This window comes from Mustelus asterias, chromosome 16 (genome assembly GCF_964213995.1).
Source record: "Mustelus asterias chromosome 16, sMusAst1.hap1.1, whole genome shotgun sequence".
Lineage (NCBI taxonomy): Eukaryota > Metazoa > Chordata > Chondrichthyes > Carcharhiniformes > Triakidae > Mustelus > Mustelus asterias.
Window position 1 is genome coordinate 41,585,202 of NC_135816.1, and position 22,695 is coordinate 41,607,896.

At 43.4% G+C, this 22,695-nt stretch overlaps 1 protein-coding gene across 1 annotated transcript in view; it reads left to right on the forward strand.

Moving 5' to 3' along the window:
* The window catches only part of LOC144505484 (pro-neuregulin-2, membrane-bound isoform-like), a 158,326-nt gene that overhangs the window by 118,802 nt on the left and 16,829 nt on the right, over positions 1–22,695 (forward strand). Inside the window, exon 5 of the mRNA XM_078231602.1 lies at positions 3,195–3,265. Coding sequence (XP_078087728.1) covers positions 3,195–3,265 — 71 coding nt within the window. The remainder of the gene's footprint in view (positions 1–3,194; positions 3,266–22,695) is intronic.

Consider the following 22,695-nt stretch of genomic DNA (forward strand, 5'->3'; position numbering starts at 1 on the left):
ACAGCTCCAGGGATCTGACTTCAATTCTGGCCTCGGGTCACTGTCTGTGTGGAGTTTGCACATTCTCCCCATGTCTGTGTAGGTTTCCTCCGGGTGCTCCGGTTTCCTCCCACAGTCCAAAGACATGTGGGTTAGGTTGATTAGCCATGCTAAATTGCCACTTAGTGTCCTGGGAGAGTAGGTTAGTGGGATAAATATGTGGAGTTCCAGGGATAGGGCCTGGGTGGGATTGTTGTTGGTGCAAACTCGATGGGTTGAATGGCCTCCTTCTGCACTGTCGGGATTCTATGAAAGCTGTGCTGGCTCTTATAGGATCCCTACAATACAAAAGGAGGCCATTCGGTCCATCTTCTTTATTAGTCCATGCCCAACAGTTAATTTTCACACTGATTATTGTTTCTACAAGCTTCTCCGTAACTGAATTTAAACTGACTGCATGTACATGCCATGTTTATTCTTCTCACCTTTTTCAACACGTAACTGATAGGCCCCGTGTAAAATCTTTATAATGGTGTAACAATACAGTTAAAGAGCAAAAGTTCTTTGTGACATGATCCAATTTGTTAGGTTTTGTGCCAGATAGATGACCTCAGAGGACTAGCAAAAATGTCAGTTGGTTCTTTGGAAACTTCACAGCCTCTGGTTACGAAACCGGAATGCATTGTTCACTCTGTCGTCCTCTTCAAATGTAACTTGTGGTTTCATTTCATCAATCTACAGGATTGAACTGACCCTATATGCTTCTAATGTGTTCTCTTAACCAAAAGAAGACATGTTTTAGCTTTTCAACAAGATTGGGAGAACATAGGTTAATTAAATTGGAATCTGGGCAAAGCAACAAACAAAAGGAGGGAATTGGCAAATTAGCTGGAATTAGGCAAAAAAAGTAAAGAAAAATTAGCATTTCTATAGGTCAGTGAGGAAAATATAATGAGATAAATCATGTTTTGTAAGATGGCCAATTCAGTAATTATTATTTTTGATCAAGGCTCTATTCACTTATTCTTAAAGATATTTAGAACATATGAACCTCGCGTATCTTTCTAAGTAGATTTTCAGCAAACTAAATAAGTAAGACAAAATGATGTGGAAATATATAATACAAGATTACAGATTATATACAAATGTCACGTTTGTGGACTTTTACCCAGGATACATGAGAAAGATAAAGAAGTGCTGTTGACCACATATGTTCCTAGCTGATTTCTCCACAATATGTTGAAACTTAATTCAGAGTCCTGTGTTTGTGAGAAACATCGTTAGAATTAAATGAGGTGAATTTCCTTTGAAAAAAAATTACACGTAGCTGGTTATTACAAAATATTGTCAATACAACTACAATTTTGTTGCCATTACAAAAATTCTGCACCTAATACCTAACTAATTTGCAAAGTTATGTTTTGAAATGTGTTAACACAATTTCATAGGTTAAACCATGGCCCGTAACTTCCTGGCTCTCCAGGGTCAGATTTGGGAGTAGCCCAAAGATGTGCTGGTGAATCCCTCTTGGATGTTCGCAGGTAAGTGTTCACCTGGCAGTTGTCCAGAAGCGTTAACTTCCTCTGGACAATTGTGCTGCACTGGGAACCATCCGACAAAGCGATTTAAATCGCTAACTTAGGGTGGTTCTGCCTGTTTTACACTCAGTTACTCTGAAGGAGTTAGAAGGAAAGAAAGCACTTCTGGCTTCAGAGTAACTATTTTTAAAACCGTAAGCCCTGCACACATGACCACCCCCCCCCCCCCCCCAACCAACCCACACCCCTGCCCCCCCCCCCCCCCCACCCCCGCTCCAACTATGCATCCCACCCTTTCCCCACCCTCGATCCAACTGGACCCGACCATGCCCCCAACCTGAAACTGCATCCCTCCACCACCAATCTCCCATACCACTGGACACTCTCCCACCCGACCTGGCCCAGACCACCCCCCCCCCATGTCTGACTCCCCCAACCACCTTGATGTCTGCACCCACCACCCTGCGATGCCCAACACCCCTCCCCATGTCTAATTCCCTACCTCTGTCGATGCCCAAAATGCCTCACCCCTGCCGATGTCCAAAGCCCCCAATCCTGCCGATGTCTAAACCTCCACCCCACACAACCCATTCACTTATCTTAGAAACTTACCTCTCCCTTTCAATGGGACCTTTAAACTCATCTACTTTACAGCACCTAGTGCTGTAAAAAGGGAGTCATGATGTGGAGTTGCCGGTGTTGGACTGGGGTGGGCACAGTAAGTAGTCTCACAACACTAGGTTAAAGTCCAACAGGTTTATTTGGTAGCACGAGCTTTCGGTGCGTTACCCCTTCATCAGGTGAATAAAACTCACCTGATGAAGGGGCAACGCTCCGAAAGCTCATGCTCCCAAATAAACCTGTTGGACTTTCACCTGGTGTCGTGAAACTGCTTACTGTAAAAAGGGAGTGCATCCTCCTTCGCTCCACTCCTTTTACACTTCGCCACATGATCTTGGGGCACACTTTGCTTCTTGAGTCGCACCCGAACTGAGTCAGGAAGGTCAGGCGAGACAAGTGCTTAAGAATGTGAGCGCAAGTAATCAATATGGAATGGCAATCTGCCATTGATTGCCACTCCGCGGAAGTTACGGCCCCATGAGTTGTGTTACTTAAAATTATATTTATATTTTAAATATTTATATAAACCTTCAACTTTACCAGATGCTATTTATATATTTAGTACATGACGTGTGGTAACGCCATTCATTAAATTATAATAATTTCATATATTAGTATAACTTTCACACTGACTTGTCATTGCAGCTTGAATTACTTCAAGTTCCATAATTTTGCCTGTTCTTACCTTTTTACTGCAGTTCTCAGAAGTATATAGTGCAATTTTGTCAGCGTTGTTTTAATGCAGCATCAGAAGCATGAACCAACATTTTTGTTCATTTTCATCCAAACTTACTCATTATTTAATTTTATTGAATTTAATTATAATGATTTAATGCACTTGTTATCATTTTTCTATGTTTTCTTCGTACTGAAATAAACTGTTCCAACCTTCAGTGGAACCACCTGTGGTGGTTAACAGGAACGTGCTATTTCAGCAGCTTCTTCGCAGTCTCATGATAACACAAATGATTCCACTGGGGATTGAAGTTATTTTGTAACTTCGGCCTAGCATTTGCCTACATTTGTTTTGTGATTTGTCCCCTTTTCCTCCCCCAGATGCCAACCTGGATTCTTCGGACAAAGATGTTTGGAGACTGAGCCCTTGAGAACATATAAACCTGATCTAAGTATGTTATGTAAGGAAGTGTTGCACTACTTCTAGGTATCCTTGGTGACACCACTGGAGTTGGAGATTTTTACAGAAGCAGCATATTAAGGCGACTAGGTTTTGAAAGAAACAATTTATTTTGATAACTCTTCTTCTGCTGCTGAATAACCCAGTGGTCTTACCAATGCTTTTGGGATGTGTGTCCTCGAATGCTCTGTTCTAATGTTAAATCCTTTCTATCTTGTTTCTTTCTCTATGGTTTTTGTTTCTTTTGTCAGGTGTCCAAATGAATTTACAGGTGATCGCTGCCAACACTACGTAATGGCCAGTTTCTACAGTACGTCCATTTCTTCTCTTCTTAAACTGAAGCATGCTATTGCTGAATCATAGCATGCTTTTCTGCTACTGTTTTCTGTTGATGATGCTATTTACCTGTCTTTCCTACATCACAACCCCTAATAACCTCCCTGAAACTATTAAACCCATGTATCTTCAGAGTAGAATAAGGACATGAAATTAGAAGGTTAGTACCACTTATTGGATGTTATATAAGAATATGACTTGTTTCCATCAAATATCAAAATTAGGCATCACAGAATAAGATTAGATTTTTGTTATAAACATATTGTCCATTTGACAAATGATACAACCATGAATATCTATAGAATTCTATTTCAATACACTTTACTGTAGGGTGCATGGAAAACATGAATTTCTTCAACTCCAATGAATCTGGTCAAAGATTGCACTTGGAATTGCCTTTTGCTGAATATAGGGTCAGATAAACCATGTAGTTATCATATATAGTTCATGGACACATCAGCTATTAGCAGTAGCAGTTGATTCCTTGTTAAGACCATAAATGTCAGTCAACATAGTGAAAGCAATAGAACTCTGAATTCTATGAAACAGTTGTACCATCTGAGTGACACAGCTATGTGAATTGAGCTCTACCTTCCTTGAAAAGCGTTTGGGAGAACATGTTTTTTGAGTTGGAGTTATTGAGGACTCGGATCTAATCTCTGTGATGGTGAGGTGTTATATCAGTGTCATGCATTTCAGTTCAGTTCCATGGTTGTGCCGTGACACTTGAAAACAAAGAATAAAATGTTTGCCAAACATTTTTCATGGAACTTCTTTCATAAGTATCTAAACGTCATTCAGACTAAACATCTGCTGCAGAAATAGACAAATGACTATTCTATACAGGTGATCAGAGAAGGAAATTGTGCTACATTTATTAAAAATGATGGTTATTAATAACAATAAGCATCACAATATTATATTAGTAATCCAAAATTAATTTAATATTTCAGTGTCTATGCGATTTGTATGCAGTTTCTCTTCAGTCACTTTTTTATTCAAAAGCATGTCTGAGAACGGTTTACAGTTTGTTATATCTCATCTGGTTTTAATTGTGTAATTCTCTTCCTATCCTCCTCTGCAAATTAAATAGAAATGCACCTAATGTGAGAGATGCTTCCATGCAAGGCAGAGAGGTAGAGGAGCCATTAGTGGTCAAACAACATTCAAAGAACAGTACAGCATAGGAACAGGCCCTTCAGCCCACCAAGCCTGCGCTGATCATGTTGCCCTATCTAGACCAACCGCCTGTATGCTTCTATTCCCTACCTGTTCATGTGTCTATCCAGATAAGTCTTAAATGTCACCAACATGTCTGCCTCAATCACCTCACTTGGCAGTGCATTCCAAGCCCCCACCACCCTCCATGTAAAACTTCCCCCGTACGTCTCTACTGAACCTTTCCCCCCTTACCTTGAACTTATGCTGCCTTGTAATTGTCATTTCTGCCCTGGGAAAAAGCTTCCAACTTTTCACCCTTTCTTTGCCCCTCATAATTTTATAAACTTCTATCAGGTCACACCTCAGCCTCCAACTTTCCAGGGAGAACAATCCCAGTTTATTCAATCTCTCCTCATAGCTAATACAGGTAACATCCTGGTAAATCTTTTCTGTACTCCCTCCAAAGCCCCCACATCCTTCTGGTAGTGCGATGACCAGAATTGGACAAAGTATTCCAAATGTGGCCTAACCGACATTTTATATAACTGTAACATAATTTGCCAACTTTTATACTCGATACCCCGACCAATGAAGGCAAGCATGCCATATGCTTTCTTTACCACCTTTTCCACCTGTGCTGCCACTTTTAAGGACCTGTGGACCTGTACTCCCAATTTCTCTGTGTGTTTATGCTCCTGATGGTTCTGCCATTTATTTTATAGATCCCACCTGAATTGGATCTACCAAAATGCATCACCTCGCATTTGTCCGGCTTAGATTCCATCTGCCATTTCTCCACCAATTTTCCAGCCTATCTATATCCTGCTGTATTCCCTGACAATCTTCATCACTATCCGCAACTCCAGCAATCTTAGTATCATCTGCAAACTTGCTAATCAGACCAGCTACATTTTCTTCCAAGTCATTTATATATATTACAAACAACAGACGTCCCAGCATTGATCCTGCGGAACACCACTAGTTACAGGCCTCCATTCAGAAAAACACCCTTCCAGTGCCACCCTCTACCTTCTATGGCCAAGCCAGTTCTGAATCCATCTAGCTAGTTCACCCTTGATCCTGTGTGATTTAACCTTTTGCACCAGCCTGCCTTGAGGGACCTTGTGAAAGGCTTTACTAAAGTCCATGTAGACAACATCCACTGCCCTTCCGTCATCAAACATTTTTGTCACCTCCTCAAAAAGCACAATCAAATTAGTGAGGCTTGACCTCCCTCATAAAAAACCATGCTGTCTGTCCCAAAAAATACCATTCAGCTCCAAATGTGTATAGATCCTATCCCTAAGAACCTTCTCCAGCAATTTCACTATCACTGGCCTATAATTACCCAGGTTATCCTTGCTACCCTTCTTAAATAACTAGACAACATTGGCTGTCCTCCAATCGTCTGGGACCTCACCTGTGGCCAATGAGGAAACAAAGATTTCTGTTAGCGGCTCAGCAATTTCCTTTCTTGTCTTCCTCAAAAATCTGGGATAGATGCCATCTGGCCCTGGAGATTTGTCTATCTTAATGCTCAATACACTTCCTCCCTTGTAATGATGACTTGCTCAAGAGGGTTTACATACCCCTCCGAGACTCAATCAACATGTCCCTCTCCTTAGTGAATACCGATGCAAAATACTCATTAAGGATCTCACCCACTTCCTTTGCTCCTACGCATAATTTCTCTCCTTTGTCCTTGAGTGGACCAACTCAAGGTTAAAGTGCTTGGGATTGGGGGAAGTGTATTGAGATGGATAGAAACCTAGTTGGCAAAGAGGAAACAAAGAGTAGGAATTAAGGGTGCTTTTCAAATTGGCAGGTAGTAACTAATGGGGTGCCACAGGGATCGGTGCTGGGACCCCAGATATTCACAATATATATTAATGATTTGGATGAGGGAACAAAATGTAACATCCCGAAGTTTGCAGATGATACCAAGTTGGGTGACTGAACTGTGACGAGATGCAGAGATCCTTCAGAATGATCTGGACAGGTTGGGTGAGTGGGCAAATCAATGGCAGATGCAGCATAATTTGGATAAATGTGAGGTTATTCACTTTGGAAGCAAAAACAAGAAGACAGATCACTACCTAAATGGCTGTAAATTGGGAGAGGGAAGTGTGCAGCAGGACCTGGGTGTCCTTGTGCACCAGTCACTGAAGGTAAGCATGCAGATGCAGCAGGCGGTAAAGAAGGCAAATGGCATGTTGGTCTTCATTGCGAGAGGTTTCGAGTACAGGAGCAGAAATGTGTTGTTGTAATTATACAGTGCCTTGGTGAGGCCACACCAAGAATATTGTGTGCAGTTTTTGGTCTCCATTTCTGAGGTAGGATGCTCTTGCTCTCGAGGGAGTGCAGTGAAGGTTTCCCAGGTTGATTCTGGGGATGGCGGGACTGATGTATGAGGAGAGATTGATTCATTTAGGATTGTTTTCCCTAGAGTTCAGATGAATGAGGGGGGGATCTTATAGAGAATAATAAAATTCTAACAGGACTAGACAGGGTGGATCCAGGGAGGATATTCCCGATGGTGGCGGAGTCGTAATGAGTGGTGGAGCAGGCTTGAAGGGCCAAATGGCCTCCCCTGCTCCTATCTTCTGTGTTTCTATGTTTCTAACTCTTTCTCTAGCTATCCTCTTGTTCCTAATATATGTATAAAATGTCTTGGGATTCTCCTTAATCCTGGTGCCAAGGACATTTTGTGACCCCATTTTGCCCTCCTAACTCCCTGTTTGAGTGCTTTTCTAAGTTCCCTGTATTCTTCAAGTGCTTCATCTGCTTTTAGTTGCCTAGACCTTATGTATGCATCCTTTTTCTTTTTGACTGGACTCACAATTTCCCTGGTCATTCACAGTTCCCGAATCCTGTCTTCCCTGTCCTTCCTTTTCACAGGCACATGCCTGTCCTGCACTCCGATCAACTGCTCCTTAAAAAACTCCTACATGCCAGATGTGGATTTACCCTCCCTCAAACAGCCTCTCTCAAACAACAGCCTCCAAATCCTGCCTAATCCAGTTGTAGTTAGCCTTCCTCCAATTTAGCACCTTAACCCAAGGACAATACTATTTTTTATTCATTTGTGGGACATGGGCATCGCTGGCTGGCCAGCATTTATTGTCCATTCCTAGTTGCCCAAGGGCAGTTGAGAGTCAACCACATTGCTGTGGCTCTGGAGTCACATGTAGGCCAAACCAGGTAAGGACGGCACATTTCTTTCCCTGAAGGACATCAGTGAACCAGGTGGGATTTTACAACAATCGACAATGGCTTCAAGGTCATCAGTAGATTGTTAATTTCAGATTTTTAAAACATTGAATTCAAATTTCACCATCTGCCGTGGCAGAGGCGATGGCCTAGTGGTATTATCACTAGAGTAGTAATCCAGACCATTAGCTGAGTTTCTGGATTACTAGTCCAGCGATAATACCACTAGGCCATCGCCTCCCTTTTCCATGAGTATTTGAAAACTTATGGAATTGTGGTCATTGCTCACCACATATTCCCCCACTGCAACTTTGATGTCCTGGCCAGGCTCATTTCCTAGTACCAGGTCCGATATAGGCCCCTCTCTAGTCAGACAATCTACGTATTGTTCCAAAAAAACGTCCTGGACACAGTTAACAAATTCCTCACCATCTGGACCCTTAGCCCTAAGGGATTTACAGTAAATATGAGGAAAATTAAAGTCCCCCTCTACAACAACCCTATTATTTCTCAATCTGTCCAGAATCCGCTTACAAATCCATTCTTCAACTTCCTGTGGGCTGTTGGGAGGCCTGTAGTACGTCCCCATCATAATGACTGTCCCCTTCCTGTTTCTGAGCTCTACCCACATGTCTCGTTACATGATTCTTCCAAGGTGTCCTCCCTCTGTACAGCTGTAATATGTTCCCTAACCAATATTGCAACTCCCCCACCTCTTTTGCCTTCCTCTCTGTCTCGTCTAAAACACCTATATCCCAGAACATTTAGCTGCCAGTCCTGTACCTCTTTTAAACAAGTCTCTGTTCCCGCAGCCACATCCAAGTTCCACGTGTGAATCAAGGCTCTAAGTTCATCAAAGGCTCATGTTATAGCAGGCGTCACTTGTTATGCAAACAAATCTATTTCCTTTGCCTAAAAGATTTTTTGCATTAATCGAATAATTAAATTCTGTGAAAGATTGTTGCAGTGGTTATAATTTCAGTTAACTTTCAGATGTTGATTAGTTAGGACTCAGTAAAGACTAATATCTATAAGATATGATAAAGTATGAAAATGTAAAGCTGTTGAAATTTTGATACAGTATGAAGAAATGATGCAGGATTATATTAACATAAAAATCTTTTCAAAGTGCTTACAATTTTAGCTCATTAATTGTTCTTTATGCGAGGGTTTTATTCTAGTTTTAGTATTATATCAAGTTTTACTTTCCTCCTACAATGCGCCTGCCCATACTACCTATCCTTTATACTTCTGATGTATTTTTTTTCATTCAAGTGTATTACTGTCATTCCTCCAGCATTCTCTTTATAATTCTTATTCTCCCTATCGCTTTTGCCAAGCTCCCCTCCCTCAGGCTCTGTATGGAGTGATTCCAATCCTTGATAACTACAGTTTTACTCTAAATGCCCCCAGTCCTCCCAATGACTTCTCACTCAAATTTCCCCATTCACACACATAGCTACCCATTTGCCACCTTGAAGATTTTAATCTGTGACAAGGCCATCTCTTATCACTACCTTATCTTCTTTTCCGATGTAATTCCTGCCCACTCCCTCTCACATCACACCTCAATTTTAGGAAAATATTTCCTTCTCCGTTCAAACACCCCTACACCATTTAAGTCCTACCCGACCTCCTCTGCATTTCAAGTCACTAGAATGCATTGTTACCATACAATTTGAAATTTAAAATCCTAAATCCCTCTCCAAGTCACTACAACCTGATTTTCATCCTGCACTGCCAATATAAAACTCCATTTATTATGGTAGTAAGTATACTACATTATCACCCCAAATCTTCAGCTTTTCTAAAGTACAATGTGCTCGATCATTCCATTGTCCTCTGTGTTACAATCCAGTTGATGTTATAACTGGACAGGAAGTTTCCAGAATGAAACCCAGGATCAAAAGACTGTAACCTTTATCTTTTTTTATAAAAGGTGGAGGAACAAATCACAGGACTGCTAATTAGTTTTAACAATAAGGAAAAACGTTTATTAAACATGAAAAATTAGGTTATGATACAATACTCCTTTACTGCCCCCCCCCCCCATTATCTTAACAAATGCACACAGATTTTAAGATTAACATGGATTACAAAGTACATCTTAAATTACAATAGTCTAAGTGATACGAAGTCCCTTTAAGCACAACTGATTGGCTGTGGTCAAATACATACTCCGCTCTGAACCGAAGTTAGTGTCTGTGAATGTTTCCTCAGAATTCTGCCAGATCATTGTCACATGAGAGTTTCCAAACTCCTCTCCCAAAACATACTTTAAAATCTTCTTTCACAATAATGCTTTCCATTAGTGGTTGCATTTTGAAATCCAGTCGAAGTTTTTCAAATGACTCTTTTAACAAAAATCCAGTATCCAGGTTTTACACCACCTTGGATTTCTTTGTTTTCACTACTGTACAAACTGTTCACAATTGCTTTAACTCTTGATTTGTAGACTCTATTCAATGGCACCAAAACTTTGATCTACCTCTGAAGTCTGCTTTCCCACTTTAAATCTGGTTACTACGATTGTGTCTTTAACTCAGAACATGCTGCTTACTCTTCCTTGAGTTCTTCTGAACAGTACCTTGATCTCTGTTCTCTTGACTTCAGTTGTCTTAAATCATTCTTTCTGTCCCAATGCCCTGTTTATCTGGGCTGTAACTAGTTCGTTGGGAAGCCTGCCTCTTTGTAGCTCCCATCCTGTCCAGTCTTTCTCCTGGCAGAGTCGAGAAATGTTCACTTCCTGGTGTCCTTTTCAACTGCAATGTATCCAGCTAAAAGTAAAACTTAGAAGCTTTTCTACCTTTCAAGGCCCCCAGTTGCTAAGCAACCACTGATGGTTCATTTACTCTTCATGCCATAGCCCTCTCTAAGCACAATGGAAACACAGTTGGAACTGAACCAACCCCACACATATCCAGTGTGAATCTAACTATAAGTTTTACCCATCCTACCATAGTAACATGAAATCAAGCCGACTTAAAACTGTACCTTATTTCTAATATTTACCAATACAAATATAAATCCCTTAAAACTATGATGCACTTCCAGATTATTGCACATGTTTGGTTCCACTGCCACTTGCCACATTGGAGCATGTATTCAGCAACAAGTTTTGCCTGCTGCACCACAGTCATTTCAGCAAGATCCCATAATTTAATCCTTGTCCCTTTTAGGTTTTTTATTGGGTTATAAAATGTAATAGTAGATTCAAAACTCGCCAACAAACTAAAGGTGTAGGGCTTCATATGATGTCTCAGCAAATGACTCAGGCAAATATGAGCATATTTGGTGCTGAATATGACCAAAAATTACCATGAAATTGGTGCAAACCACATGCTTAAATCTGAATTCAAATTTGAGTTAAATATTGTTTTGTGAAAGGAAATAAAAAGAAAAACAACCAATTTGATTTTAAAGCACAATGTCAGTAGGGTAAGTGAATTTTTTATCAGTATTGTGATGATAAGTAGATTGTAATACATATGTATGAGTATATATGAGAAATTGAATTTCATGTCTTTGATGCTTATGGAAATTTTTCTGGGTCATTTCAACTCTCTGCCTCAACTCATCTTCAACATCTTACTTGCTGTAAATCATATTGCCTAGTTCAGTTATCTATTTAACAAAATTGTGAAGTACGTCAGCCAGTATTATTGAGACCCAATAGGGGACCAAAGAGGAATCAAACTGGTGAGTCAAAAGATCCTGGAATAATTTCCACACATTATCAAAGGCAGCAAAAAGACAGAAATCGGATTTATTACTTATATCCCTGAAAGAATTAAGCAATTCTTTATAACAAAGCAGAGGAAAAGCTATGCAGACATGGTAATGTGCAGCTTGAATCCTGCCACGTACCTTTGCAAAGTTTCATCTAATGTGAAAGGTCAGTTGGATGCACTGACATGAAGTAGACAAGACTTTTTATTCTCTGAGCATTGTTAAGCTGGGGTTTAAAATTCCAATTCCAGTGTGGACTCTAAATTGTACACATAGGGCGCAAACTTACCTGCCATTCATGCCATGCTCCCGCTGCAGTGAAGTCAGAGAATTTGGCGGCCAGCCAAATCTTCATAAATTGCGGTGGGATGGGAAACTCTCGCCGGCATGAACAGTGGTAAGATTCCGGTCATAAGATTTACTTTTGATTCATATCAAAGCTGATTATCTTCTTGGAAGGCGAAAATACTGAGAATGTCGACAGAATAAAATTAGAACCATAGAATAGAAAAGAACCATAGAATCTCTACAATGCAGAAAGAGGCCATTCAGCCCATCAAGTCTGCACCGACTGCCTGGAAGAGCATCCCACCCAAGATACCCCCCCCTTCTGCCTTATTCCTGAAACGTCACACATTTACCATGGCCAACCAACCTAACTAACACTCCTTTGGACACCAAGGGGCAATTTAGCATGGCCAATCCACCTAACCTGCACATCTTTGGACTGTGGGAGGAAACTGGAGCATCCGGAGGAAACCCACGCAGGCACAGGGAGAACGTACAAACTCCACGCGTTCACCTGAGGCTGGAATTGAACCCGGGTCTCTGACGCTGTGAGGCAGCAGTGCGAACCATTGTGCTGCCATGCTAGGAAACTAATTACTCATGTTCTCCTACATCATTAATACCTGCATGTGCAAATGGTTCAGAACAAAAACAAATGAACAGAGAGAAAGTAGGGTCTTTTGGCCTATCATGTCTGTTTTATCAAGTATGCTACATTCAGAAAATGTTTTCCTCTGATTTTCCATCCTTCAAATTCTCATGTTTCACTGAGCATTGAAGTGTGATAAGTAGCTATATTATTTTGTACATTCTTGAGCAGAGATTTTGTCAAATTCCTTGAAAACAAAAGCCATCAATTCACTGCAGTTATCCTATAATTTAACAAGTGCATTAAAAATGCTATTCTGAACACATTGGCAGATTTCTACTTTAAAAGCATTAACTCTTGTATTTGATTCCAGATTCTGTTCAAAGAATTTACTGACTTGCATTCTGAATGCTATTTCAACAAAAGTGGGTCATATATTACTCATGCTCTCAAGACACTTAAAAATTCAATTGCAGCCAGGAGTCACTATTCTGAGTGCAATTTTGCTAATGCAATATACAGAATGTTAGTCAATATCAGTTCTATGTACGTGCATTGTTTGATTCTCATGAAGCGTCCTTACTAAGGCCTAAGTGTTCACAATGACAGGAGAAAATAGCAGAGGAGGCTGAAATATGGAAGTCCTACACCAAACATGGTGGAAATGGGCCTGGTTGAGTTCTGCACCTGCAGGTTTTGCAGGGGCAGCTGCCGATATAAATCAGCTATGTCTGATTTTGGTGACCTTGGAGTGTGAAACATGACATACGCAGAGTAGACCTGGTAGGATGAGGTCTGTTCTTTACAGGGACCCATTTGGAAATTGCTTAAAAATTGTATTGACTGCCACAGAAGTGGTAAATATTCATTTGCAAGTTTTTGGCTTTAGAATCATAGAATAGAATCCTAGAATCCCTACAGTGCAGTAGGAAGCCATTCGGCCCATCAAGCCTGCATTGACTCTCTGGCAGAGCATCTTCACATATCCCCCTAACCTGCACATCTTGGGACACTAAGGGGCAACTTAGCATGGTCGATCCACCTAACCTGCACATCTTTGGACTGTGGGAAGAAACCAGAGCACGCGGAGGAAGCCCACCTAGATATGGGGAGAATGTGCAAACTCCACACAGACAGTCACCCAAGTCCAGAATTGAACCCGGGTCCCTGGTGCTTTGAGGCCGCAGTTCTTTAACCCAAGGCAATAGGAGGGTAGGGCTTCTGGACTTGGCAGGGCAATCTTTTTGCCCCTACAGACTCAGGGTGAGGGAGTAGTGGGGCAGAGGGCAGGAAGAACATTGTGCTTGAGAAAGGCAGGAAGAGACAGGTTGGGCATGGCACCCTCACACATAAGCACTGTTGAAGCAAGTAACCGTGACCAGCCAGAGGGAGGGCAGTAAATCAGGAGCTACAGGTAGCACCAAGCATCACCAGGGAGGACTACCAGGTGTTACACTTTGGGAAGGTGTCGCAGAGATCATATCTCAATATAGAAATTAGAAGCAGGAGTAGGCCATTCAGCCCTTCGAGCTCATGTCCCATGAATGAATTTTTTTAAAAACTATTTTATTGCATTGATGTCATCACTCATACTCTGAGCAGACTGATCCAGGCTATTGAGTGAAGCTTGCACCCTTTCCTGACCAAGATACTGCTCTTGCATCCAAACCAAATATTGCTGCACATATCTCTCCATGAGTTTGGACAATCTCTCATGGTTGGGGCTCATGCAGTTGAGCGGTGATGCCATGCCATGAAAGCATACAGATGTGAGAAACTTGGTCAAGGATCAACTGTAGTTGCATCCTGATAGATGGGCAGTGTGAGGGCACTTGGATAGGCTAATATGGCAAGGTTCATTATTCATCCACTGAGGCAAAACTGCTAATTACATTTCCGCAGAATATCTTTACCAGGTTATGGTACCAAAATGGTGCCATCTCCATGGCTATGTATTGAGAAGCCATTCCATGCTTTAGTGCAGTACAGTACACTGTAAATAGGCAGCAACATTGACAATGTTTTCCTGAGGGAAAGCCCAGGATGGGCCATTCTGTTCCAGGGTCGGCAAACAGTTGGACAACATTTAAAGAGTTCCCACTCACTTGAAAACCTTGTCTCCTCTCCCCAAAGTAAGAAGTCTCACAACACCAGGTTAAAGTCCAACAGGTTAATTTGGTAGCAAAAGCCACTAGCTTTCGGAGCGCTGCTCCTTCGTCAGGTAAGTGGGAGTTCTGTTGGAAGAAGGAGCAGCACTCCGAAAGCTAGTGGCTTTTGCTACCAAATAAACCTGTTGGACTTTAACCTGGTGTTGTGAGACTTCATACTGTGTTTACCCCAGACCAACGCCGGCATCTCCACATCATCCTCTTCTCAAAGACATAGGGACAACACAATGGACTTTGTAACTCACAAACCAGCCTTTCTGAAGGTTTGCTTTCTATGTCCATCCGAGTTGCCCAGACCAAGTTGGGCCCACCTCTAACCCCACATGACTTCTGGATTTGCCTGCCCTGATTCCTAATATAGCGCTCGTAGCAAAAATCAGAAGCTCGGGGCCAGTTTAATGGATGTCAAGTTTGCAGAGACAGGAATTCTCCCAATTTTGCACTCCGAGCACAAGAGCCAAATTCAGGCCTTAATTTTTATTCATCACAATCTTACAAATTTTTATTTATTTGTTCATGGGATACAGGCATCGCTAGCTCAGTCTGCATTTATTACCCGTCCCTAATTGTCCTTGAGAAGGTGTTGGTGAGCTGTCTTCTTTGAACCGTTGCAGTCTGTGTGTTGTATAAACATCTACAGTGCTGTTGGGAAGGGAGTTCCAGGATTTTGACCCAGTGACAATGAAGGAATGGCGATGTATTTCTAAGTCAGGATGTTGTGTGCCTTTGAGGGGAATCTCCAGGTGGTGGTAGCCCTATACATCTGCTGCCCTTGTCCTTCTAGGTAGAGGTTGTGGGTTTGGAAGGTACTGTCAAAGGAGCTGCAGTGAGTTACAGTGGTACACACTGTGCGTCGGCGGTGGAGGGATTGAATGTTTAAGGTGTTGGATGGATTGCCAATCCGATGAGTTGCTTTGTTCTTGATGGTGTCAAGCTTCTTGAGTGTTGAAGGAGCTGCACTCATCCAGAAAAGCGCAGAGTATTCCATCACACTCCTGTCTTGTGCCTTGTAGATGATGCACAGGCTTTGGGGAGACAAAAGAAGAGTTACTCACCACAGGATTCCCAGCCTCTGATCTGCTGCTGTAGCCACAGTATTTATGTAGCCGCTTCAGATCAGTTTCTGGTCAGTGGTAACACCTGTTTGTCCACTTTTCTTATTCAACGGCAGGTTAAAAGGGGACTGGAGCATTGTCTGTGTGAGTTGTTAGGTGTTAAGATGAGAGTTTGCTGTTGCTTTAGTCTTGAGATTTCAGACATCTTCCTCTGTTCTCTTATGAAGTATTTGCTTTGTTAGTCTTGTTCTGAGGACTCATTTGTTTTATATCTGTTGGAGCATTTCTGCTCATTGCAGCCTTCAGTGCACAGGGCAGTGCCATCTGTATTTCAGCAGTTGGGGATTGTCTACCCTGCTGAGGGCACCTTCTTTGGAGGGACCAAAGGGAGAGGATGCCAGGTGTCCACAGACAGCATCTCAGGGAGAGACTTATGGGAGGGAAGGCACAAGGGATGCAGGGCTAGCGGGAAGAGCAAGGCAGACAGCACTGCAGCAGATGGCACTATCCTCCTGCTAGAATATAACAAGCAGAGATCTAGCTACCTCAACATGTCTAAGGTCCACTGCCGTAGGTGGCTCCGTCTCTCTCTGCGACATTGTTATGCCGCATGATTGGCTCCATCTGTGTGCGTGGGCCCCCAATGCCAGTGACTCTGAAGGTCACAGCAGCTTTTAATTTTTATGCATCTGGATCATTCCAGGGGTCTGAAGGGTATCTGTGTGGAGTGTCCTAATCAGCTGTCCATTGCTGTGTCAAGCGTGTAACTGATGTTCTGTTCAGATGGGTCTGCACATTCATTCATTACCCGACAGACCAAGTCAGCCAGACTGAGCAAGCCAGAGGCTTTGCAGCTATTACTTGGATCCCTCACATTCAAGGTGCCATAGACTGCATTCATATGACTATCAAGACACAAGAGGGTCCGCCAGGTGCCTTAGTGAATAGGAAGGGTTACCACTCCATGAAAGTGCAGATAGTTAGTGACCACAGGACCCAGGTTTTTCAAGTCTGTGCAAGGTACCCAGGCAGCTCCCATGATGCATTCTTCTTCGACACTGCAAGGTGCCAAGACTGTGTGACTTCAGCTTGGTTGGATGGTTGGTTACTGGATGACAAAGGATATTCATTGGAAAGGTGACTCATAACTCCATCTGGCATCCTAGGACAGAGGTGGAAGAGAGAAACAATCCATGTCATGCCTCCACAAGGACAGTGGCTGAGAGGACAATAGGACTACTGAAGGTGAGGTTCCACTGCCTGGGGTGCGCTGCATTATCCTCCAGAGTGAATGCCATTTTATCATCATGGTTTGCTGTGTTCCACATAACCTGGCACTGACTAGGGAGTACCCACTGGAGGATGAGGGTAGTAGGGCAACTCAACATGCCTCAGAGGAAGATTCAGCAGATTGATCTGAAGAGGAGCCTGTGCATGCATAGGGATATAGACACAGCTGTGATGAACCCTCAGGGGACCCTCACCCTTCTGGAGTGCTATGAGAGGAGCACACAGAGATGACAGGCTGTTTGACTGCCCGAGTGAGGAATGCCTGGACCTCCCTGCTGACCACTGATGGATGGGTACCTAGCAGGGAGACTACGTGCCTCATCCATCTCTCACGCTGGCAGGGACCTCCTGAGTTCACTGCCAGTGTGTGGGCTTGCAGATCCGAGCACAACCCCATGTACCCCTGAATGATATCTTGGATCTGCCTCTCTGTGAGAGTTACCAATCTCAAAAGTGGAGGTTGTGTGCTCGGAGCTCAGGGTTAACACAGTGTTCACACTCTGCATGGATTCCTCCATGACAGAGACCATGGCAGACAGGCCTTAGAGATCTCCCCGTGCATTCCACTGGACATCCAGCATTTGCCACCTTATGGACAATGCTGAAAGTTCATTATCTGCCTCGAACTCAGCATGGCCCTGGTCTCCAGCAGTCCCCCGACTGCACCCACACCAGTCTCTGCCTCCATCAGCTCCTTATGCGAGTGTGCCATGCCCTCCCCAATGTACACTACCAGCTGAACCGATGAATTAATGCCCACTGATGTTCTTGTATCTACACTGGCGCCTGTTAGCGAGAGAGGATGTAACGCAGATGAGTCTGCCAATGGCTCCTCCTCAGCTGTCAAGGGAGGGTCCTTGGGGCCCAGGCAGTCTCTGAAGGATGGCGCATTTGGGTAAGGAAAAAAATATGTCAATAGTATCAAACATCACATAGTCAATGTGCATGCTGGGCAAACTAGTGAGACTGTGGACAGTTGCATCATTGTGGCATCGTCATTGCTGGACCACTCCGCTCAGAGATCTCATTTGGAATGAGATGACCTTTCATTGTTTGCACTCTCTAACAGACTCACATCTATCTACTGGACTCTTAACCTCCTCCAAGATGTCTTTCACTTTGTGACCTGAGGTCATTGCTCCACGCTCACGTTCTAACACGACGGAGACCATCTGAAATATGCTCAGTATAAGCAGGTTGGCCACTCCATCACCCATTCATGTCAATTCCACATCATTGTGGCTGCTCTTCACCTGTACAGATAAAAGTGCATTCATTTGTCTACCCTCTATTTGCAACACTAGACCATCCTTGCACCGCGAGGAGAGCCAGGTTCAGGTGGCTGTCCGATTTGCACATCTTGTCCTTCTATCTCCCCAAGGCTAGTGGGCAGATCCCCAGCCTTGGCTGGCACAGGTCTATGTGTCTTTTGTAACTCTGAGTGCCACAGGACATTTCCACATTGTACATAGACAACTCGGTACTCATCTTTGCCAAACACAGAAGATCATTAAACTTTTTGCGTGATCTGTGCGCAATGCACCACGTCATGCCCGCTGACCTGGGCTGCCAGCTCTGATCAAACCTTCTTCCTCTGGTGCAGTGGCCTCCTCTTGCCATCTGCAGCATTAAGATGTCCCGCCTGGCACTCACTGCCTCCACTAGAGTGCACAAGCACTTACCCAAAAAGCAAGGAGCAGAGTGCCCACTGGCATTGCCCAGTTGGTGCTGAGGCCATAACTGATGCCAATTTTTGTATCAATTCATCAGCCTCGGGCACCCTTCAGGAAGTTGCATCTGCTGACTTTAAATCCCCCACTGGGTCCCCTTTGGACCCAGCACCCATCATGCACCCACCCCTGCCAGCAGCGCTGTGCCAGCGTCCGGTCACATTTCATGCTGGTCAGCCTTTAATTGGTCAGCCAGCATGAAACTGCATTTGGGTTCCGACCGTGGATAGAAGCGGAAACCACAGCCCACATGCGATTGTGTGTAAAACCCAGGCCATGTTAACATTTTCACTGACAACTGTTCCCCTTCAATCCCTTTACTTTCATGAATAATATGCAATCATCTTGTAATCAGAGTTAGGGGTAATTTTCAGCCTTGCTGCTTGGGCAGTGACCTGGCAGAGCAGATTGCCTGGCTGTTGTGGAATCTGCCTGATTCATTGATGCACATAGGACACTGATGTAATTTTAAAGTTAACACACATGGTGCTGGTACTGTGTTAGTCCTGCCCACACTTTGAGATGACAGTGATCTCTGGAAGCAACTCCAAAAAATCCAGAATTCAAGTAAGTAGTAGATTTTTTTTACAGGGAGAAACAGAGCATGAAGACTGTTCCTCTGTTCCCACAAAAATCCCTGCTAGATCTCCGATCCTCCGTCCCCTGATTGGTCTATCATCTATATCCCACCAACTGTGCCAGTGACACTGCTCCATCACTCACTCAGCAAAATTCTCTATCAATCATGACTCCTACTTAATATTCATAATTTAACCCCCACCCTGCCAACCCCCAACCCGCACTCCCCTCTCAGACACCTGACACTGCTGCAGAAGCCTCATACCCACACATCTCACAGAGCCTGGCCACACTGTCAGCAATTCAATCAGACTACTCAAACAGACTGCAAGACACACACTGACTCACTTCCCTCTCTCTTGTAGGGCAAGGTGGAGCATTACCAGAGACAGCATCACCTAACTGGCAGTGGACAGGAATGGCTGTGTGTCCTTATGGATGGGACACGGCTGACCATTATTGAAGCGGCACGGTAGTACAGTGGCTATCACTGCCAGGGACCCTGATTTGATTCCCAACTTGGGTCACTGTCTATGCGGTGTCTGCATGTTCTCCCCGTATCTCCGTGGGTTTCCTTCAGGTGTTCCAGTTTCCTCCCACAGTCCAAAAGATATATTGGTTAGATGCATTGGCCATGTTAAATTCTCCCTCAGTGTACCCGAACAGGAGACGGAGTGTGGCGACTAAGGGATTTTCACAGTAATTTCATTGAAATGTTAATGTAAGCCTACTTGTGACACTGATAAATAAACTTTAAACTGAAGCAGCCATTGCTAGGTCAAAGTCACTGATGGGTTAGAAACATCAAAGATGACAGTATCCTCACAGCTAATCCTGCTTCTCAGTGACAGAGGAAAGATAAAATGTGGAACTGTTGGTGAACATAGAATTTGGTTTGCAGTTACTGGTATCACTGCCAGAAGAGTCATTCGAGGACATCCCCATCAGCAAGGGGCCGTCTACGTTGCTTCGTGTCCTCCTCTTTCGCTTCCCCCTCCTGTTCCACTTTGTGCTGTGTAGCTGTTTGTTGTATAACTGTTAGCAAGGCCAAATCTGTGCAGCAGATCACTATTAATCTTGAAAACTCCTCTTTAACTCCTACATGGGCTGCCGCAGTCATGATCCCCATCAAAGGACAGACGCCGTTTCCCGGTCGTCACCCTCTGATTTGTCGTCATGCTGAAACGCTGATGGCACAGCAGATTTCTGCTGAATGAAGGCATTATGACTGCTATTGGGAAAATGGCATTGAGCAATAAGATATGCTGCCTATGGTTAGGTGGCCACTGAGGGAGTGGAATAGGGCGGTGTTAACATGTAGCACAAAGCAATGTGTGTGCAGGTAATAACACCCTGCACCAAAATAGTAGTGTTGACTTCACATCAGTGGATGTGTGAACACCCTCATTAAAATGGTTGCAAGTCGGCTTGCACCAGAAAGGTGATTGTGTTCCACTGATGCCAAAGTAGCATTTTAGTGCTAAAACTACGGGTGCTAAGGAGCTGCATTATGCGGGTGCTAAGGAGCTGCATTATGCAGCTGCTGAGTCTGATTGTACAACAAAGCTGAATTATTAAATGATTTGATTTTTGTCACATGTATTAACGTACAGTGAAAAGTATTGTTTCTTGCGTGCTATACAGACAAAACATGCCGTTCATAGAGAAGGAAACGAGAGAGTGCAGAATGTAGTGTTACAATCATAGCTAGGGTGTAGAGAAAGATCAACTTAATGCAAGTTAGGTCCATTCAAAAGTCTGACAGCAGCAGGGAAGAAGCTGTTCTTGAGTCAGTTGGTACATGACCTCAGACTTTTGTATCTTTTTCCCGATGGAAGAAGGTGGAAGAGAGAATGTCTGGGGTGCGTGGGGTCCTTAATTATGCTGGCTGCTTTGCCGAGGCAGCGGGAAGTGTAAACAGAGTCAATGGATGGGAGGCTGGTTTGCATGATGGAATGGGCTACATTCACGACCTTTTGTAGTTCCTTGTGGTCTTGGGCAGAGCAGGAGCCATACCAAGCTGTGATACAACCAGAAAGAATGCGTTCTATTGTGCATCTGTAAAAGTTGGTGAGAGTCGTAGCTGACATGCTAAATTTCCTTAGTCTTCTGAGAAATTAATCTTGAGACACAAAATATTGAAACACAATACTAGGGTGCATTCATTCTTGTCAACTCAACATATTAATTCAACTCCCCGACGCTGTGGAACTTAGTGAATCCTCAAATATTTTAATGACCATTGCGACTGATACAAAATATATTTTGAAAACATTGGTGAGAGAGAAGCAAACCAAAGGAGTTTAAAGAAGACATTATTTTGGCCTTGGTAAAGTATTGACTGAGATGTAATTATTTGATACCTTGGTTTAAATTTTACCTCAGCTTTAGGACCCTAACTTTGGGACCAAATGGCGACCTTGAGCCTTCACTTGCAAGCTGCGGAACCGGCTCAGCAATTTTACCAGAAGCAGCTTCCTAATTGGCCACCTCTGGATCTGCCGTCTGTTTAAGCATGGCGGGCAGGTGCCTGATGCTGGCAGTTTAATCAGAGGGCCAGGAGCTTGTAAACATCTACAGTCCCAGCAAGAGAGGTGGGTGCTGCTGGGGAATACAGGAGACCTTGGAGAGGCAACTTTGGATGGTTAAGGGAGAGAGGTCCCACCAATCGGAAGGGAAACCCATCCTGGGCGATCAGTGGAGTTTCAAGGCTGCCTTCCCTGCCCTCCGTGGGGCATAGAGCTTCTGGCTTCAATGGCCTCACCAGGGAGGCCACCTCCATGAGGCTGAAGGTCTGCCCACTTAGCGGGGAGCAGTGCTGCCAACCCCATAAAATTGCTCTTAATTGGGACCTTAAATGATCTAAATTTGCTGTCCATCAATGGGACTGCATCAGGCAGTCATCCCCACTATTGTCTCAGTTCCTTCACTTTCCAGCCCACGCTGAGGTCAGAATATTGTGCCCTTTGTCTTAAATCCCAGCCTATATTTGTGTTGAAAGTAAAGTTTGGTTATGTTTAAAGATCACAAGTACAGGCAACTATCAATTTTATGTATCAGTAAATGACTTTGTATAATCAATTGTTGGCCACATAAGGCTTAAATTCCTAAAGAAATTGTTCTAAGTTACTTTTGTATTAAATATATGCAGAAAATCTGCACTCTTCAAAGGCAGCCAATCAGGAGAATCCTGAGGAAGTTTCTGGAGATTATTACTACATTGTTAAAGGAATAATAATTAGCTGCTACTATTGTGATATGTTGGGTCTGTACACCCAGGCTCTCAC